Source organism: Necator americanus, chromosome I (genome assembly GCF_031761385.1).
Source record: "Necator americanus strain Aroian chromosome I, whole genome shotgun sequence".
Classification (NCBI taxonomy): domain Eukaryota; kingdom Metazoa; phylum Nematoda; class Chromadorea; order Rhabditida; family Ancylostomatidae; genus Necator; species Necator americanus.
The window spans coordinates 29,797,228-29,817,645 of NC_087371.1; the positions used below are offsets into that span (position 1 = coordinate 29,797,228).

At 40.8% G+C, this 20,418-nt stretch overlaps 3 protein-coding genes across 5 annotated transcripts; 1 reads left to right on the top strand and 2 right to left on the bottom strand.

Annotated features, from left to right (window-relative positions):
* Window positions 1-2: 2 nt before the first annotated feature.
* Window positions 3-6,639, bottom strand: RB195_007277 (uncharacterized protein; the record flags this gene model as incomplete). 2 transcript variants are annotated; one of them, XM_064180829.1, is made up of 11 exons in its annotated part: window positions 3-513; window positions 1,669-1,841; window positions 2,396-2,486; window positions 2,557-2,630; window positions 2,690-2,791; window positions 2,851-3,021; window positions 3,199-3,369; window positions 5,600-5,714; window positions 5,775-6,044; window positions 6,469-6,504; window positions 6,578-6,639. In XM_064180829.1, 11 exons carry the CDS (start codon window positions 6,637-6,639, stop codon window positions 3-5), a joined length of 1,776 nt encoding a protein of 591 aa, XP_064037668.1. The 2 variants fall into 2 exon arrangements, with proteins under 2 accessions (XP_064037668.1, XP_064037669.1); XM_064180828.1 differs by lacking the exons at window positions 6,469-6,504; window positions 6,578-6,639 and having other exon boundaries at window positions 5,775-6,088.
* Window positions 6,640-7,994: 1,355 nt separating this feature from the next.
* RB195_007278 (uncharacterized protein) lies at window positions 7,995-11,727 on the top strand (the record flags this gene model as incomplete). Its single annotated transcript, XM_013445981.2, has 7 exons — window positions 7,995-8,039; window positions 8,484-8,612; window positions 8,718-8,807; window positions 8,876-9,216; window positions 10,336-11,011; window positions 11,310-11,435; window positions 11,518-11,727. The coding sequence occupies 7 exons, from the start codon at window positions 7,995-7,997 to the stop codon at window positions 11,725-11,727; spliced, it is 1,617 nt and encodes a 538-aa protein (XP_013301435.2).
* A 696-nt stretch (window positions 11,728-12,423) lies between these two features.
* RB195_007279 (uncharacterized protein) lies at window positions 12,424-19,765 on the bottom strand (the record flags this gene model as incomplete). 2 transcript variants are annotated; one of them, XM_064180830.1, is made up of 11 exons in its annotated part: window positions 12,424-12,570; window positions 13,954-14,028; window positions 14,329-14,490; window positions 14,610-14,678; window positions 14,752-14,848; window positions 15,939-16,020; window positions 16,081-16,223; window positions 17,470-17,618; window positions 19,353-19,445; window positions 19,510-19,610; window positions 19,675-19,765. In XM_064180830.1, the coding sequence occupies 11 exons, from the start codon at window positions 19,763-19,765 to the stop codon at window positions 12,424-12,426; spliced, it is 1,209 nt and encodes a 402-aa protein (XP_064037670.1). The 2 variants fall into 2 exon arrangements, with proteins under 2 accessions (XP_064037670.1, XP_013301434.2); XM_013445980.2 differs by lacking the exon at window positions 12,424-12,570 and having other exon boundaries at window positions 13,822-14,028.
* Between the last annotated feature and the right edge of the window lie 653 nt (window positions 19,766-20,418).

Consider the following 20,418-nt stretch of genomic DNA (forward strand, 5'->3'; position numbering starts at 1 on the left):
TCTTATTGGCCAATTCGGAACACGAGGCGAATGATGGCGATTTGGACGATCGAGTTGTCGACGAGTCGGGTACGATTGTTCGTTCCGAGCGCCTTTCCATCTACAAAAATCGTCCGCGCTCCAACGTTCGTCATTTCGAACTGTCCGGAGGCAGGATCTCGTGCGATCACAGCCTGTTTTCGAGAGACTTTCTCGGCAGGACCTTCAAGTGCGAGGTCCAGGTCGACTGGATCACGTGGGGTACTTCGTCCAAGTACAACACGATCTGTTCTTACAAGGTAACGAACAACGCGACCACGAAGAGTAGCACGGACGTCAGTTGCTGGACTACAGATCCCTGTGACCGGTTGTACGACAACGCGGGCGAACTCCTGTTCGCGTACGTCGTACGCTGCGGCAGCGTTCAGCGCTCTAGTTTCGTCAAAATTGACACGTCCAGTGAGGTCGTAGGTGCGCTCCAACAGTTCCCAATCGATTATTCCTGATTGTGGTCCTGGCGTCAGTACACCATACCTAAAAATAAGGACTAACAGCTCGTCATTAACACAACTCAATCTCTCATCATCACGCCTCGTTTGTTCCAAAAATGCGCCGCCTTTCTTTATGTTGATCTGGTACAGGACGTGATAAAAATGAAAATTTCGCCAACTACAAAAATTCATGTATTTATTTTGTGCAAGCAAAAAAACAACGGAAAGAAAATTTCGGCTTTTCAAGCGAAAAAAGCAAAGAAAATCGGAATACGGAAACAAATTTATCAGGGGACCAGCAGACAATCGCTTCTGAAAGCAATGTAGAACAATAGTCAGTCCTCTAAAGTATGTGTTTTTCTCCAATTATCAGCAAATCCCAAAATTTTGCATTTCTCTCAGGATAATTGCTTTGAATAATCTTAAAAAAAAACACTTCCGATTTTCGATGCATTACGTAAATTATTCACAAAAAGAGGAAATATTAATCAGAACTAGGCGGTGATTATATGATTTTCAATTTTTTTTTTTTTGAACTTGTTTCACATCTATGTATGCCTTTTTGCAACTAACTATCCCGAGTGGGGAGCGAAAAGAAAGAATTCTCTCTGATTGTAAAAAGTTCATTTATCAGTAAGAACCTATCACTGGTTTTTCATCAGCCAAAAAGAGCGCTATCACTTGAGGTAAATAATGGATACGGAAACGCACACATAGAAAAATCAAATTGTCACGTCTTTTATCTATGTGATCGATAGACCACTTTAGACATAATGAAAAAGTATAATAGCAGCTGCAAAACACTGCCATATACAGAAAAAAAATGTTATTAAATTGTAAAATTCCTACTTTACCGGGTCGAGATTTCTGCTGTATCCTGCTAGCACCAGCGTAGGGAATCTCAAGCAGAATTCTCAGGCTAACGTCATCACATCGCTCTATGATCATCGTCATTGTCATTGCGTTGTTTTGACGTCATCGTCGCGCGAGTCAAAAGATACTCCCCCTTCTCCATACGTAAACAGTCATAAAAACGGCCCGCAAAGCTATTTTTTTTCTTCTTCTTCTTTTTGTTTGTTAACCTTCGTAATTGCTCAATTTTCTTGTCGGTATGAAGTCAGCACGTCATTTCACGGTTGTTGATGTTTTTGTAAATGAATATTCAAGAGAATATCTTGTTTGTGAAACATAAACTTACGAGTTCAAAATGTGCCAATGGTCCAATAGAGATTGTGGAGTCCGAGCAGAATGGAAATCTTCCGGATATTTCTTTATCAATTCTTCCATCATCGCTCGGTCAGGACAAGAGTTATTCCCTATGTCCAAACTTCTAAGAAGTTCTTCTTCTCTAACAGTAAATGCAGTTCGAGACTAAAAATTCAAAAAATTAAAACATACAAGAGTTCAAAAACAAGAACATAAAAGGAAAATGTCTACACGAAGACGTGACGTGTCTCGGAGACTTTCCATTCGTTTACATTTATAATAACACTTCTTTTGATTTCAAATTCAATTCCCACACTTAGTTGTCTTTTTTTTCCCGAAACACCGTTTTCGCCCGCTCTGACTACATCTTTTATCACCTCTGCTGAATAACGGTGACGGCATCTTCTTTCCTTCTTCATTATACTTCCTGTTTACTTCCTTTTTCTTATACTTTTTTCTGCGCGCTGTGTTTCCTTTCACCCCCCCCCCCTTAGTCTTCTCCCCTCAGTTCCAACATCCAGGGATTTAAACTCAGTTTTTCATTGTCTGAGTGAAAATCAAATTATTAGGCTGTCTCCATATCACAAGGGATGGATTTTCACCATACATCTTGCATATTTTACATGTCAGATACACAAACATGCATTCTTATTCAAATTTATTCACATTTTAAGAAAGAGATTCCGAAAACGTACCAGGACGAAGATGAGGGAACTTACTTGGATCCTCAAAATTTCTTCTACAGGCAATTCGTTCATACGTTTTTTCGCTTGTCTGGACAGTGTGTCATCGTACATTAATTGATACCACCTAGCATATGAGAATTGGAGATTAGTAGTGAAGGTGGCGTTTAATGAAATTTAAAAAAAACAGTACTTACCTCTCTTCTATGTCTTCCATAGAATATGGTCGACTGAATTTGATGCTACCGTATGCAGCTCGTAAATCATGCACCTGTGTGAGATCAGTCATCTACGTCTGTCTGGACAGAAAATAAGAAAAAGTGAACGTACATGTGTCACAGCCGTAACCAACGCGACGTCATCCGCTGCAGTCCATCGCCGCAACTCGGCTGAAGTCATGCCATCCGCTGCCTCGGTAGCAGCTACTAGCTCCTTAAAAATACGACGTTTTAGAAAATTGATGGAGATGTGAAATGAAAAAAAAAACCTACTTTGCATCTAAGGTCCTTATTCGCAATTCTCGTTTCTCGACGCTTCTTTTCAAGTCTTGCAGATTCTTCTTCTTCTTCGACCGTTTGACGATCTTCTAAATTATGTGTTGGCCTTCTTCGCAATGAGTGAGCGTGTTTCTGCGATGCTGTTGCCGAACATGAAGGATCCACCTAGAACAACAATGTTACCGTTGCCCCTAGACGAAGATAGATTTTTGGGGAATAAAAACACATTTAAAGTACAATTAATATATCGTATCATTGTGAGGAAGTTTCAAAAAAAATTTCCCAGCCGCTGATGGAACAAAAAAATCGAACAAAGAATTCGGCTGTCAATCTATAAAATACCTTCGAACTGTCCTCCCCTTTGCCCACCGGCTGAGGTTGCACGAACACATTCTTTTCTTCATTTGTACCGTTAGAAGGTGTTTCGTTCGATGAGAAATGTGATTTTGAGGTGATATTATCAGAAGAATTCACTGAGGGAGAGTGCATTGATCGTTCCGCGCTAGTTCGTTTCTGAAACATGAAGAAAACCAGTAGAGGAAGGAGAAATCGATGGCTCATTATCAATAAATTACACACTGATCGATAAACACCTGCAAACGTACGCACCTATCTGTGGATTTTATATTGTAAATTATTTGATAAGATTCGACATCCTTTTTGCTATTAAACAACAGAAATCCTATCACGACAAATTTTAAACGCTGGAACATCTCTCTAAGGACTTTGTAAAATCTTGTAAACAAATGATGAGCATGCCAGTGCTAATAAATATATCATGAATCATCGATCACGATCACGTAGTGGATTCCTTATCAAGAACAAACCAATTTACGTTGTTGAGGTATACCACCTGTGAGGCATGTCATCGATTGCTAACGTTATTTACTAGCTCGTAGCTTCAAACTTTCAAACTTTGAACTAAAACCGCTCAAAAATCATGCAATTGTTCTTCAACACACCTAACCTAAAGTTGTGGATTCAGAAAACAAGAAACTTCCAGAATGAAGTGTTAGAGGGCGCATCGATGGGAGGAAAGCTAAACAACGTCGATGCAACAGCTGGTTCACAATCGATGAAACCTTGCTGCACATAAAAGAGCACCATTGACAAGACAACACTTTAAAAAGTTAAGGCGATTTCATCCTTATTCACTTAGTGAGAAACGTTGATTTGTAAATGAGTGCCGTAGTGAAAAGTGAGCAAAACAGCAGTTTGAAGCAACAAAACAGTTCTGTATAAGCTACAAGACAAACATTTCTTTCCGAATCGACTCTGAAATGAATTAATGAGTAGAGCTTCCAAAAAGCATATAGTATGATTGCTTGCATATAGTATGATTTGATAGAAGTACGAGTAATCAGAAATGAAAATCGGAAATTCCTGTCGTCTTAATTTCAGCTTCCGAGAAAAGAGACATAGATCTCTGAAGTTAGAACTACGGTTAATTTTCAAGAAAAAAAAAAACGAAAAATGGGTGTTAAAAAAGATGTCAAAATGTACGTAGAACCTAACTTTCAATGGATTAAACAATTTAGAGTTAACTTTGTGTAGTAGTACCTTTCATATGCCAAGCAAAGACGTGCAAAATACAAGAGTCCAGGAAACTTGTAGTCTAGAGATTGCATAGCTGAGAATTTGCATGTGCAAACATTTGAAATGTTGTAACCTGAGTTTCGCACTGTTCATAAAAATACGCAGCAACGGGGAATGAAGAGCAACAAACAAGATCCTGCTAGGGACCACAAGTCGGCTTCCTTACGCTTTTTCCTGGCCATAGATGCGATTGTCGGAGCCAGTGCTCTGACCCCCTTCACCTTTGAACGGTTGGGGAATGTACCTCCTTCACTTTTAAACAATTGGTGAAATTACACCTTTCACTTTTGAATGGTTGGCGAAAGGACCCCTTCACTTGAGCTGCACCCCATGAGCTAAACGCACTTCACCTGAGGAGGTTCCAACTTCTCCTCATCGCACCTATGTTCCTGACACTGAACAGCAATACGGAAAAAATCAGGTTATTCTAATTGAGTTAATATTTCAGTATTTTTTGTGGGGCCAGTTATTTTTTCTCTGTAACAACGAAAATGTTATCAGACATCAATAAAACATGCCCCTCGTGTCCAAGAAAAACCAGACATTTTTATCGGCAATTTCAAAAAAGCTCCAGAAAAAATCGCGCTCCTACAAGAAGACGAAAGGGAAAAGCAGGGCATATTTTATTCAGGAAAGACGAAACAAACGTTGAAGAAAGGAGAAAAAGTATAGTGATGCGAAATAAGCAAGAAAAGGGTGACTGGAAAAAAATTGGTGGGACTACTCCGATTAGAACTTTCTTCAGCGCGTAACTACTATATTTATAAAGAAACCCCCAAAGTTAGCAACGATATAGGCAAGACAGTAATTTAAAACAATCTAAGTTGAGCTTTTCCAACATGAACATCAGAGCTCCGCATGGAGACAATTTACGACTATCGCCTTCAACTAGTCACAAATTTAGCTACGGTTAGGCCTTATTTTACGACAGGAATAGGATCAGCTGAATGACAATCACTATAACATGAAGTGAAGAAAGATTCGATCACCTGTAGTATCCTCCGAACTACGCTTCAATATAAAAAGATAAAGGAGCAAAATTTTCAAAGTCTTAAGTATATGCAGAGTTGTCAAAAAATGGTAAAATAAGAACAAAATTTCTTCGAGAGTTTGAACTTAAACTGTGTTATGATCATACACAACTTACTCTTGGAGATAACAATTTCGCAACTCCACTATCGACCAACTCATCGTCGAATTTTGGTCTCTTGATGTCACGAGTAGACCTACGTCTTCGTTTTTCCGATCCATCATCCTGGTCGCTGAATAATGCAGTTTAACAACTATAAAGAACAAAAAAAAACACGATAATAAAAACGTACCTAACGGAAGAAGCAGCTTCGGACGCTGCTCGTGCTCGAAATGAATCAGTAGCGGGAGAAATTTGCGGCTCTGCACTTCTCTCTTTCATATGGTCATCTTTTTCTTGAGGAATCACGATAGTGGGTTGCTCTACAATTTCCATTGGAGTAGCGACGTCGGACGATATCGCTCCCTGATTGCTAGTGAGCATAACTGGAGCATTTGCTGCTGTTGACGGCTCTGATTCGTTAACACGTTCGTTCGTAGGATCATTCATTGCGAACCGAACTCTTAAGAAGGACTTTGATCCGATCAAATCAATCAATCCGAACATTATTTGCAGATAAAGTTATAATTGGGTTAAAACGACATGAAACGCTGACGATTGCGTGAGTGGTAGCGCTCCAAAAGGAGAGGTGGAGCGTAGCGGTTGGGGTCGTGTAAGGATTCCTACTACAGCCACCCATCTCTGCAGTTCGCCATGGTCTCACCTCGATTCCAACCGCTATACCCACCGCACCGCTTCGAGCGCAGCCGCTTGCACAACTGTCCGTGCTCCCTGTCGTTTTGACTCGACTATACTACGAAACCACCGATAGTTTGAAGAAAGAAAAAAAAAGACGTTGCTAAAACGCCAAATATGAGTCGCTGCATTTCTCCTACGACAACAACTAGACTACAAAAGAAAAATGCTTTGCAAAAATGTTTACGCACCGGAAGAACCAAGTAAAGGATGAATTCAGTTTAATCCTTGTAAATCTTTAATCCCCAAGCACTGGAAGCGTCATATTGAATGAAGAATAATACAATAATAATGATATACACTACAATACAGTAATACAGAACAATCGAGTATATGAAGAATGCAAGAGCAAGAGAAGACATTTAGAAAAACTACATATAGCCGAGTCAAAACGACTTGGAGCACGGTGCAGTTGCGTAAGCGGTTGCGCTCGAAGCGACGGGGTTGAGCCCGCCGCTTCGATGTGAGCGATTCGGACCGCAGAGATGAGTGAACCCAGTGGAGGTCCCACCTCGATCGAAGCCGCTGGGTTCACCGCGCCGCTTCGAACGTTTAAGCTCAGCTTTAAAAGTAATAACTGCGAAAACATGTCCTGCTGCGTTCAGACACGTTGATCGTGATGACACACAACCAAACGAGTGCGGTGACGTAGTAAAACGTGTAAACAAAAAAGTACAAAGATTCTGGAAAGATGCTTCAATTTACGTTTTCGATCGGTGCCGAATATGTTCAAGCGAGCGAGCGCGATGCGTCTGGCGTAACGCATGGTCCTCCTCAGAAACAGAGTATGCTCAATATTTTTCTAATTTTCATTGTGCCCCGACCTTGTTGAACTATTCCAAACCCAAAGCGTCTCCACCACAACCACTTTTTTATCTATCTATATATATATATATATATATATATATATATTCTATACCTATTTATCTCCAAAGTTACACCCTTTATCTTTTTGTGAGCAGTTTCAGTGGATTTTCAGAGGTTTCAAGGCATCTTGGAATCTCATCCACAAATCAGATATACAATGGAAAGAAAGCTGGAACGAAATATTTTCGCACTACAAATATTTAAACGTGAACGTTCAGAAACAGCTTCAGTTTCGTCGAGGCACTTTCAAATTCAGTAACTGCAGACGAATTCTTCTTCTGAAGGATTGCACTGAAGTCCCATGTGATTATTATTTATTCGATTTTTCCTTCACCAAAATCTCAATTCAAGTTTCATCTCAAATTCGCAAGAGTACAACAAAAAGGGCCCTCAACTTCATTCACATCTGAAGATTGTCTTGGTCGACGTAACTGTCGCAGCAATAAAATCAGCAAGAGATCGTAGTTCCCCTATGGATTTGAAGGAAGAGCAACACAACATGCTATGAAACACTCGGTAAGAAGCTCAAACACTAAAATCAACGAAGTCTCCATCAAAATTATGAATGGAATAAAAAAATCTAAGCAGGGAATTGAAATGATGTTATGTTAAAGACGTAAAAAGAAACAATAATTAAAAATCAGTTAAAACCAACCAAAATTCATGTGGAATAGCTCCTGCTCTACGGGGACAACATGTCCCACCGCGAATTGACACAATATACAGTAATCAGCCGTCTCTGTACCGCGCGTCGAACGATTCCCAACCTGTCTAGGCGTACGAGGCATCTTGCTCAAAAATTCGTCCCTGTACTGCTTGAAGGCTCTTCCCAGCCACCGCCTACAGGAAAATGATGTCCAAGAGGCTAGTTTCTGCTCTCAGCAACACTGTTAAGGTGAGCATGACGATATGATTGATTTATGTTGGGCTTGTGCAACTTCCATGGAGCTGGGGACGTGTTTTTACGTACATTCCATCTATTATTTACATTAGAACGTGTTTTTTGGTGCCTTTGTGTTGCTAATGTTGGTTTTTTGGACGTAGCTGCGAGATTCTGCGCTAAAGATAAGGATGGTTACGTAATTTTGCATCTCAGCATCTCCAAAATAACGAATTTTTCTTAAGCATTTTGGAATTCCTGTTGAATTAATGTCTAGAATTTCACCAAAAGGAGTGTGAGATTTGTTTCTAGAAAACAATCATACATTTCGATCAGGAACTTCCATAAACTTCAGGGTGAAGAAATCCTTGGACACTGTAGAGTCAATAAACGCTCTGTCTAGATATCGTGTTGAATTTTCAAAGGTTCATTAACGTTAAGGTTAACGTTAACATTAAGGTGTCCCAGAATGCAGGAATTGCCACCACTGCCCGCAGTATGGCTGTTGGTGGATCAGAGGTCTCAAAGATTCTTGAGGAACGCATCCTTGGTCAGGAAGGCGGAATTAAACTCGAGGAGACCGGAAAAGTAAGCGTTTTTCATAGTTTTCCGACTAGATACCACTAGTTTTGGTTAATTCTGTTCTCTTTTGCATGTTGTTTTCATTTTATATAAGTTAATTTATGTTCTTAGGTGCTTTCCATCGGAGACGGTATCGCCCGTGTTTACGGTTTGAAAAACATCCAAGCAGAGGAAATGGTTGAGTTCGACTCTGGAATCAAGGTACAACATTTCTTCCTTAGTGGCTTTTTTATCCAATTTATTTTTTTAAAAGTATCCGTCCTTTCAAGGGAATGGCTCTCAACTTGGAGCCCGACAATGTTGGAGTTGTCGTGTTCGGTAACGACAAAGTCATTCGTGAAGGAGACATTGTAAAGCGAACCGGAGCCATTGTCGACGTCCCTGTTGGTGAAGCACTTCTTGGACGTGTAGTTGATGCACTGGGAACTCCCATCGATGGAAAGGGACCCATCAACTGCAAAACTCGCTCACGTGTGGAAGTCAAAGCCCCCGGCATTATCCCTCGCTTGTCTGTACGTGAACCTATGCTTACTGGTGTGAAGGCCGTCGACTCACTTGTGCCAATCGGTCGTGGACAGCGTGAACTGATCATCGGTGATCGTCAGACTGGGTTAGGAAATTGTTTAAGATTTTTGAAACCTATCCCTTATAATCAATGCTTAGTGATAGTTTACGTGACGCTCCCACACTCCATTGATTATTTACTTATAACGAGCAGAAACGTGGCACAAAACACTTGTAGCAATTATTACTCATGTGGAGAAGTTTTTTTTTCAGAAATTCCCGGGTACCGTATTGAGGAAACAATCTAAGAATTTGTCCAAACTATCGCTTTGCATTTGAATATACTTAATGATTCAGAATACACTGTTTAGAAATACGAAACATTTTCACTTCATTTTGCATCGTCTTGGAAAGCTGCAACTCAACTGCTGACGATTTTACTACTTTGCTGTTGAAGTATTGAAGTTGACATTGCATCCACTATATTCCGATGTTTTATTTTCACGGAAATCTTTTTAGCTGTTTCATCTTTATTTCTCTCAAATTCTAGCCAATTGAGGAATATGGTTGATTCAAACGTGTAAATGCTAACGCAATAATAACTGCTAACTTCATTAGCAAATCTAGAATGCTAAATCTGGTTTTCTAGATTTAGTCAACAACTTATAGAAATTGCGCGATGCTCTCTATTAAAATCTCTAATGTACAGTCGCCTACTAATCACTAGAGCATTTTTTTTCCCTGCTGGCGATGTTTCGATTGTGATCATGTAAAGTCAGAAAAACATTTTCACATTTCATATTTGTCTCTGCAGCATTAATTGCAGCCTGAGCACAACTGCTTCTCCATGATCTTTCATATAAACATCTTACCTTGATCATTATTTTGACCCAGACATTTTTGCCAACATCACATTTTGTTGTGCGAAATCTCCCCTGTCTCTTTGCCACGTCTTGACTCATTAAGAACTTAAACAAAGAAAAGAGTTGCACAACTTATTTCGAGAATAATTTCCTAACTTACTTATTCCACTACTTATTTCATAGGTGATGATACCGGTGATGTTTTTTTCAAAAGATTTTGGACTATTCTGAACTAAATTTATCAACTGAAAGTTCGAGGTATTCCCTGACTTACTTCTTCTAAAAATCGTGGCTTGAAGCATTTTTTTTTATCATTAAATCATTATTTTTAGCTATGTATTAAATCATATTTTCGTTTTTAGAAAGACTGCTATTGCAATCGATACTATCATCAACCAAGCTCGATTCAACAGCGGTACTGACGAGAAGAAGAAGCTGTACTGTATATACGTCGCCATTGGTCAGAAGAGATCTACCGTTGCTCAGATTGTCAAGCGTCTCACTGATTCCGGAGCTATGAAGTATACCATCGTCGTGTCTGCTACCGCTTCTGATGCCGCTCCACTTCAATTTTTGGCTCCCTATTCTGGTTGTGCCATGGGAGAGTTCTTCCGTGACAACGGCAAGCATGCACTCATCATCTATGACGATCTTTCCAAACAGGCTGTCGCTTACCGTCAGATGTCGCTGCTTCTTCGTCGTCCTCCTGGTCGTGAGGCTTACCCTGGTGATGTCTTCTACCTCCACTCTCGTCTTCTCGAACGTGCCGCTAAGATGAATGATTCTCTTGGTGGTGGATCCCTAACTGCTCTCCCTGTAATCGAAACTCAAGCTGGTGATGTGTCCGCGTACATCCCCACAAATGTGATTTCTATTACTGATGGACAGATCTTCCTGGAGACTGAGTTGTTCTACAAAGGAGTCCGACCAGCTATTAACGTCGGTCTCTCTGTGTCTCGTGTAGGTTCTGCAGCGCAGACCAAAGCTATGAAGCAAGTGGCCGGATCTATGAAGCTCGAGCTCGCCCAATATCGTGAGGTGAGCTATTTCTTTGCTTGTTATAGATTATTTTATCTTCATTCTCAGAACAAATATTTTGTGAGGTTCTCACATTATCCATCACATTTTCGTAGGTTTTATGGTATTCAATATGAACATTTAGAAAAAATCTTTTTGAGAGGTAGCAACCTAAAAAAAGGTTGTCTGCAACTTCTCATAATCAGTTTTAGTTCTGGAAATCTTGTACATTTATAAACATGTTGCTTAGAACTTATCTTGAACTTATTTTTTTATGGCGGGCATCTATTCGCACTTACTTTCCCTAATAATGTTTAAGGTCGCTGCATTCGCGCAATTCGGTTCCGATCTCGATGCTGCCACCCAACAGTTGTTGAACCGAGGAGTCCGTCTAACTGAGCTTCTCAAACAAGGGCAGTACGTACCAATGGCTATTGAAGAGCAGGTATGGTTCCGGTTTCTTACTTGCCTGATCTTTGCGTCATTGAAGAACAGTGTCCTGTACCCCATTTATTTCTTTTTTTTAGGTTGCCGTTATCTACGCTGGAGTTAAAGGACATCTCGATAAGGTTGACCCATCTGTGATCACTAGATTTGAGAAGGAGTTCCTTGCTCACATTCGCTCAACACAACAAGAGTTGCTGAAAACCATCCACACAGAGGGACAGATCACACCTGCGACCGATGCTAAGTTGAAGGAGGTGGTTACGAATTTCTTGGCCACGTTTAAGGCATAGGTGCTGTATTAAAGCGTAGTGTTGAGTTCTTGTTATAGATTACGAGAGATAAAGTAATTATTAAAGGCTGCCTCTCTGACTATTGTTTGTATGGTTGTTTTGTGGCTAGGAAACTCTTAATTTTTTTTTCTCAATTCTTCAATAGACGTTGAAAAATTAGAAGTTACACATGTGTAGTGCAGATGAATAAATGCTGAGGAAGTGAAAAATTGTTAACAGTTGGTGATATGAACTACTGTAGAAGTTTTCGCAGTATGCACTAAGTTGCAATATCAAATCAAACTACTAGCGTTCATTACACTCGGTTGTAAGAAAGTAATGTTTATTAGCTCTCCTAACAGCAGCGTATCACGAAATTGAAAGTGTAATGATCTATCCACTGAAAGATAGATGGGTGTAGTCTACGAATGTGAGCGTGATTACGCTCATTTCTCGCTGTTAATACATAAAGGCAGCTTTGTTCGTCCTCATCTTCCTCACAGATAAAAGTTGTCACTCGAGCAGTAGCATCCAATTCAAAGAAACAGCAGAAATTCCTCCAGCTACTAATCTGGAGGGGCATTGCGGATTGCCATCGTTCTACTAACCGGAAATAGTTGCGCCATTGGAGATATGGGTGCTACCAAAAGACCTTTTTCTGGATTTAGGGGGAATTGAGAGTGAACTCGCGCCTAGTTGTTAACCACACCTCTACTGTTAACCATTTGCTTGGAGAACAATATCGTCAGTTTCGTCATAAAGGCTGCGTACCACAATATTTTCGATGCTTGCATCTCCCGTGGACATTTGGGTTTGGGGTATTAGTGTTCGAGGCATGGCCACAGCCAGTCTCCTCTTTTCTTCCTGAAAATGGTGCGAGAAATGGCCTTAGCACCTATGAGATACGCCAGAACGTGCCGTCCTTGTTGCTCTAGCTTTGGCTCTTTTAGCAGAAATTGGGCATCGCCACGTGTACGCTCGTAATCCACACCCCGAACTCTGTTTTGTCTGCGAAAGATTCAAACATCGAAAATCTCATGATGCGCTGCCTTTAAGCTATGTGCGGCAAATTTGAGGTTGTGAAAATAGCCAAGATTTTTGTTTTGAAAAAAACACTTTGGTGTGAATTGCTAGGAAATTGGCTGTCCTGAGCTGATGGCTAGTCTAGAGGCATACGCTCACTTTTCACTTAGTATATGATGTCGAAATAGCTTGAGCATGGAATGGCTAAGTGGTGGAATCACATATTTCATACATATCTGTGAAGAAGGAGACGTTCTGCTACCTGGAACTGACTATCACCACAATCTCTACTTCCATAGAAAAAGTTCATATTTACCAAATGCTACAAATTGATCGTAACCTAACCATGTGAAATTCTTAGAGGTAAAGCGTTTGAGTGCATGTATACACATTGGATCATATGTGGTGTAATGTAGAGAAGAAGTGAACATTTGTTGACAAGTTCTCGAAGGTTAGCCGAAGCTTTTGCTGATACGTTCCTAGGTGCCAAAGAGCTGGCGCTGGTACCTGACCCTCTGACCATAATTTACAGTCTAGGCACATTTCAATCGATACTGGAGCATTTTAATACAGGCGATCCCGAAATGCATTGGTCTAACTTGTGTAGTTGCACTACGCATCTCACTTCGTGTTTCATTCTTGTTTTCTTTTTTCCGCTGGAAATCCATAGAGTGACCATTGACGTGTGAGGTCAGTTGCTTCTACACAGAGCTGTTTGGCTGCCTAATTTTGTAAGAATTTAAAAATCTTGATAACATTCTCCTATAGAAGTATCCAATTTTTTTGGGTTTCTGATCCGAATTTCGGACAAATGGGACTTTATTTTGCAGGTGAGGACAATATCTGAAGTAATCTGCTCTAGCGATTCAAGATCATAGTCGTGGCCAACGGCAGTGCAAGCAGGAAAAACAACATCAGCATCCAGCAAAAGCTTTGGTGCTAAGGGCAAACAGTTAGGAAAAGATGATAACATGCTGCAGAAAGAAACATGATGTGGAATGTTGTCTACCAGTTTACCAAGGCTGCCATGAGATATTCGCATTGAAGATAGTGAGGATTACCTACATAGTACAACGTTTAACATGATTAATATCAATGGATTTGAGCCTTATCGAGTGTCTTCTCCTTCTTATATCTCATCAACAAGAATAATGTAAAAATAGCAGCTATCAGTGTTGACCCGGTTCCCATGGTGGTGAGGATGGCGGCAGTATGTGAACTTACGCACACTGCTTCACTATGTAATCCACGGATTATGGCAGGATTAAGCTGAAGACGTGCTGGTTGTGGGTTGACGTCCTGAAATGAAATCCGAAGATAATTCCTTGACTAAGGTAGTGTTCTATATGTTCCATTTATAGTCGAGTTAAAGCGACATGAAGCTCAGTGCAGTTGCGTAAGCGGCTGCGCTCAAAGCGGCGCGGTGGAATCGAGCTGGGACCATAGCAAACTGCAGGAATGATGCTAGCAAAGGTCCTCCTTCGCTCCAAACTACCGCTCCGCTTCAACGCAGCAGCTTACGCAACTGCACCGTGCTTCATGCCGTTTTGACGCTACTATACTTCTGCCACAACACGCTCATTATAACTAAAAGTTCACTTCGCCGGATGGTGTCTCTTCCAAATCGAGGACGGTAATTTTCTGAGCCGACAAATCCATTGTGTTGTCCAGATGGACCCATGAAGAACGTGTGCTGTTATGTATTTCTGATGTTGATCGAACAAGACGGAAATGTTGGGTGACTGGTCCACATCTGGGTGGCTGAAACACAACAATACGATTGAAATTATGCAAAATTAAAACAATAAGGATCATTATCCTATTTGTTAGAATTTCTTATCATATTATGAAAATAATTTGATCTCAAATCTAAAAGATACCGTTTTTCCTTCACACATCCCTTCAGAGATCATGCATGTGCTAACTGCGCATTGAAAGTACGTCGTGATCTGAAAGGCAATGCAATTCCAAAGTGATAACATTCAAATCACTATTGCGGTGCTTCCGCAGCTGTTCGCTTACCTTGTCGGCAAATTTGAACACATTCACTTGTGCAAATGCAAGATTGTTCTCTTTGTTGTAGGTCAAATCAGGTACAATGACTGGATCAATAGCGCATCTAAAATATGAGACGTATTACCATACGCATAGCTGTGCGAGTTCTTATGAACTTTTACTTCCTTTCAAAAGTCAATAAAGAAAAAAAAATTAAATTCCCGTGATTAAGTCTCAAAGACCGTTCAATAAGAGCGACATACCTAACGCAGCTTTTCTTATTAAACGTTCACTTCCATTAAACGCTTCTACAGTACCATATGATCTTTAGTCTAGAAATTACTGCACAAGGATACTACAAAAGAGTCAAAACGACGTGAAACTGCGACGTGCGGTTGCGTAAGTGGCTGCGCTCGAAGCGCTGCGGGTGAGCGTAACAGTTAGGATCGAGAAGGAGACTGCTGCTAGCATCATTCGTAGCTGCAGTTCGCGATGGTCCCATCTTGGTTCCAACCGCTACGCTTCACCGCGCCGCTTCGAGCGCAGCCTCTTACGCAAGTGTCCGTGCTTCATGTCGTTTTGACCCAACTATATCAATAATTTATATCGATATTAAACGCAATACGGGATGACTGCTGACCCCATGATCGGACTTCCCCGCAAAGTCCTTCAATCGGATGCTCTTCGTGTCCCGCGCGAAAGGAGAATTCACTGGGTGACTCTGGGACGCGAGTGGGACAAATTTAAGTATTATTGGCGCAGTGCCGAACAAGTAAACAAGCAACGTGAGTCAAAGTGATCAATATGACTAACGAAACATTGCTACTATGCAATATTTTACCACCAAAGACTATATTTAAAGGCATCACCCCACGAATCTGAGGTGGTACGGATTTCAGGTGTAGTACTCGTATACGGGATGGGAGACTACGGAAAGGGGGGTGATTCCGTCCATTTCTTCCTAATTGCCGTAAAAAACGGCCCGGAAGATATGGCTTCAGGCGTTTTGGCGCACTATTTTGTACACGGAGTTCGACTGGAGCGCGCCAGTCTTGTGCAGCGCCGCATCTTCCGAGCCGTTTTTTACGGCAATTAGGAAGAAACGGACGGAATCACCCCCCTTTCCGTAGTCTCCCATCCCGTATACGAATACTACACCTGAAATCCGTACCACCTCAGATTCGTGGGGTGATGTCTTTAACGTGGGCGCTTACCCGTGCTCATCGAGGAAAGGCTTCCGATCCTGGCCATTGCTGTCATCGACAAAACAACTGTGCACCAACATTGAGAACATGTCTAGAAATAGAACCTTGGCGGTTGGCGAACTTTTGCATTTCGACTCAGGAACGAACTCACCGCTCTCACACTGCCATACGTGAAACACTGGTTCGCCGACTTGTGCGAATTGTACGATCGGTCCAGTGATGGACTCTCGACGGACCGAATAGGTACATAAGGGCATTCTAGCCGTATCGATCAGATCCGTTGTTGGCAGCGCACTGAAACCGTCCAAATATGTAAAATTTAATGATCTTTTATCTGGATATGGTAGGTAATACTCGGAAAATCCTCCCATGGTGAATCTTTGAACTATGGATGGCATAGAATTGGGGAACTTTTAGTGATTAGAAAGAAATCTACCATGTAAACTATCACAGATTTTGCTTTTATTTTTGTCTTTTTTAACCTTTTGAAATTCCTTAGAAAAAAGCACTGTAAAACACAAGACACACTCTTCCAAAAAAAAAAAAATCCTACTCGAGAAAGGTCATATAGGCTTCCGACTATACCCAGGGGTATAGTTGGCTGCAAACGATCTGAAGCCTGTTGGAATTGCGTAAGCCCTGCGCGAAGTTTTACGTCGCTATATGACTGTGCTCTAAACGACTCAATGTAGCTAATGCTTGGGTGATCGAGATGAGATACTGAGTAGCTCCTCTGATCTCTGCTGACCAAGTGGTCCCAACTTAATTTTAGCCACTATAGTAGGTTCAAAACGACATGAAGCACGGTGCAGTTGCGCAAGCGGTTGCGCTCGAAGCGGCGCGGTGGAGCGTAGCGGTTAGAATCGAGTGGGGACTCTTACCAACAGTATCCATCGCTGTGGTCCCACGTCGATTCCAACCGCCTACCTTCACCGCGCCGCTGCGATCGCAGCCACTTACGCAACTGAACCGTGCTTCGTGCCGTTTTGGCCCATCGTAGCTTCGCAGCGTCGCTTCGAGCAGAGCCGTCCACACAGCTACGCTATGATTTAGGTAGGTGGTTCTGATCCGACTCTAATATTCTGTTTGTTTTAAGTTCCTAGTACTACTGCGATAGTACTTCTAACGTTTATTTAACCATCCATGAAAAGAACACTTTGTAGTTGGGGTTGTCACACAAAAAAATAATCTTGAAGAATTATTGAAAGAATTTTATCTCGCCGTGATACAGCGGCGATTACGTGTAACTCAAGGAAAATCAGCGTTGACACCACGTGGATGTAACGAGGGTTGGTCAGAATCCTCTACAAACATTCAATTAATTTGTGCTTCCTGACTTGAAAACCTCACGTTACATCAGACATGACCGGATGAGTTTAACCATACACGTGTTATGCGTTTTGATTAAAGACGAGAAAATTGAGAGTGTGTCAAACAGAGAAAGGGTCAGTATTGCGCATCAAAATAGCCGGTTGTACAAAATAATTTTTTTTTGAAAAAAATCGCTAAAGATACCGTACACCTCATGCTCATCACTTACCTGACATCGAATCTGCTGGTGACGACCTTATCAGCTTCCATATAGAAGCATGTGCATCGATAGGCTTTATCCACTTTGGTGATGAATGTTGAATGGAAGGAAATAATAATAGTGATAGATTGTTCCACTCCTCGTTGCTCTGGTCCCAGCTGGAAATCGATTGATTTACTGTATGATTGTATGTTGCAGGTGATTCATTAGTTTCTTTTCAAATGTTTCAACTGAAAATCACTTGCATTCACCTCACTTTTTTCTCTATTCAGTCGTGATTGTGAACGCTATAAGGGTCATATGCGATCGAGAGAGAGAATCCTCAAACGTTTTTAGGGTCATTGCGAATGCGAGGGAAATGCATACTTGAGAGTGGAGCGATTCAAGGCCGTGCTCCCTTCTCGAATCTGAGCTCGTACCTGCGCTGACCAGCTATCGGTGTTCGTATCATTGTTTTTCAAATGTGATTTTAGTTTATTACAAGTATTACTATTAGTTTACTGACCTCTTAACGTTGCCGTTTTGAGTTCACCGCTATGAGTTACACCTACACGCCTACACAGAATGATTTTTGGTCTCAAAACGAGGACATCGAGCACCTATCTCTTTCTTTTAATAAGTCAAAGCGAGAAAAAAAAAACGGTCCTGCAGAGATATTTCGTATATTTGTTGTGGTTTATACAATTTCATTCCTAATAATCGTAAAATGAAATCGTAGTTTATGAAAATGAAAATGAAATGAATGAAATAATCGTATGAAATGGTGCAGAAAACAATGAAAGGTAAGAAGACGTTTCATGCTCCTCAAGAATTTTGGGTAAAATGATGAAAGACTGCATTTCATGAAATTGACGGTGTTAAAATCTCTGCTGGCAAATATAGAGTTCAGGATGTTGATTACGAGTATGAACATGGTCCCACCGAATCCCCCGTAATCGTTCTAGGAAACGTCTTGGGAACGGCGTTTGTTCCAACAAAGTACATGAGAACGCGCCGCGTTCACGTGCGAGCGACTAGAAATCAATGAAGTCCGCTCTGCAGCCTATTCAAGTAAAACCAATAGATCGACCAATAGAATAGACGGAAATCGGAGCATGTACAAGGAAGCGCGTTCTAACGTGCTTCGTAGGAAGAAACGCTGTTCCCACGCCACTTTCCAGGACGATAGGGGGAATATTCCGTAATCTACATCCCGCACTCTATATTTACCCTCAGAGATCCGAACATCATTAGTTTCGCGATACACAGCCCTTAAAGGTCTGCTTCGCAAAATTTTTCGCTTTCGGATTTGAATAAAAGATGTCCTTCTCATAAACGCAACAATTAAGCGAGGTCTCTCAGCCACATTCAATTTGTGCTTTCAAAGATTGCGTGGTCATCAAGAAGGAAAGACATGATCCTATAAATACAGCAAAAAATCAAAGATTTGTAGAATCTAGAAAAATTTTCCAGGAAATTCCCAAATCTATGCGTAGTCGGAAATGTCGTTCGGTACATTTACTTGTATTCGCACTTTAAAGAAATACCAATGCTAACGTTTTAGAAATGATAAATGAATTCGAATTAAAAAACAATGGGAAAAGTGATGAATGGCTGATTTGGATGATTAGATGAAAAAGGAGGAGGAGGGAAATTTACCTCACATTACACAGTATTCACTTCTTTTGCAGTTTATGCAGTAGTAAGTTTTTTTTTCTAAAGTTGTTCACAATTTTACATTCATTTTGCCAAAAGTTAGATTTCGAACCATTATAAGCATGTCTTACGAGTTATCATCATTTACGATGCTTCTACGAGAAAATTAGAAAGTTTTAAATGTCTAGGTTTTTTTTTTAGAAATTTACGTTATGTTATATTAATTAGAGAAAAAAAACGTAAAAAAATCCATGTACCATCCTGGTCCTCCGCATATTACATGCGCCATTTTCCAAATCGAATGATACTTCCGTATTGGTATTGCTGAGGTAGCTATTCACACACGAGTCCTGATATCCATAGAATTTAAATGACATTACCGTAATCTTCAAAGGTGTACTGTACAAAGCTCACTTTATCGACCATGCCTTTCACAAAAATTCTTCCTTGGAATGGTCGTTGTGTCTTGAAAGTCAACCGCACTCGATCCTCCATACAATTGACCTCAGGCAACCCTTATATTGCGTACATGTATTGAAATCATCGTGAAATACCAAAGAAATATTTCTAGACACATACCAGTAACACCATTATCAAGCACGGGCGGTGAAGTGACACCCCACGCGGATACTGTAGCGACGAGTACAAATATAGCAAAGTGGAAGCGCATCACACTATTCACCGTACCTTTACTAACTATGGATGATGACCACTTTAATAGTCTTCAATCGCCACGCCCCTCTGGGGAAGTGTCAACGAATGAGGATGTTGCTGATGGGCGTGGCCGTGAAGACACCAATTGAAGAGCAGGTGTATGGGGATCCAAAAAAGAGAATGTGGGTCTAGGTAGTGTAGCGGTTCTTAGGTTTCTGCACGAAAGTAAGCCAGATTCCTCAACGGTGAAGGTCATAACGTACAAAGGAGAGGTACATCGAGGCTTCACTACGAAATGAATGAGGCGTTACACCCGCGACTTTTTGTAGAACGTGTACATGGCCTTTGTGCTCCCACTGGTCCTAGCTAGATAAATTTCTATTCTGTTGGTAAATAGTCAATGTGATTTTTTTGCAAACAACACCTTCCAGGCGCAAACCTCGTCATACTGGATGGTACAAATGTGTGCGAATTTATGTTCTTCTCAGAGATCAAACATCGTCGTTGTTGATTGGTTTGAGAAGAATATTGAGGTAAGAGGTAAGAGGAAATTATAAAAATTGTATGTAATTCAATAATTAATTGAATAATAACGATAACTTAGGAATAACATTATTTAATATAGTATAATGATGATATAAAAAGTCTAACGAATAAGGATAAAGTCTC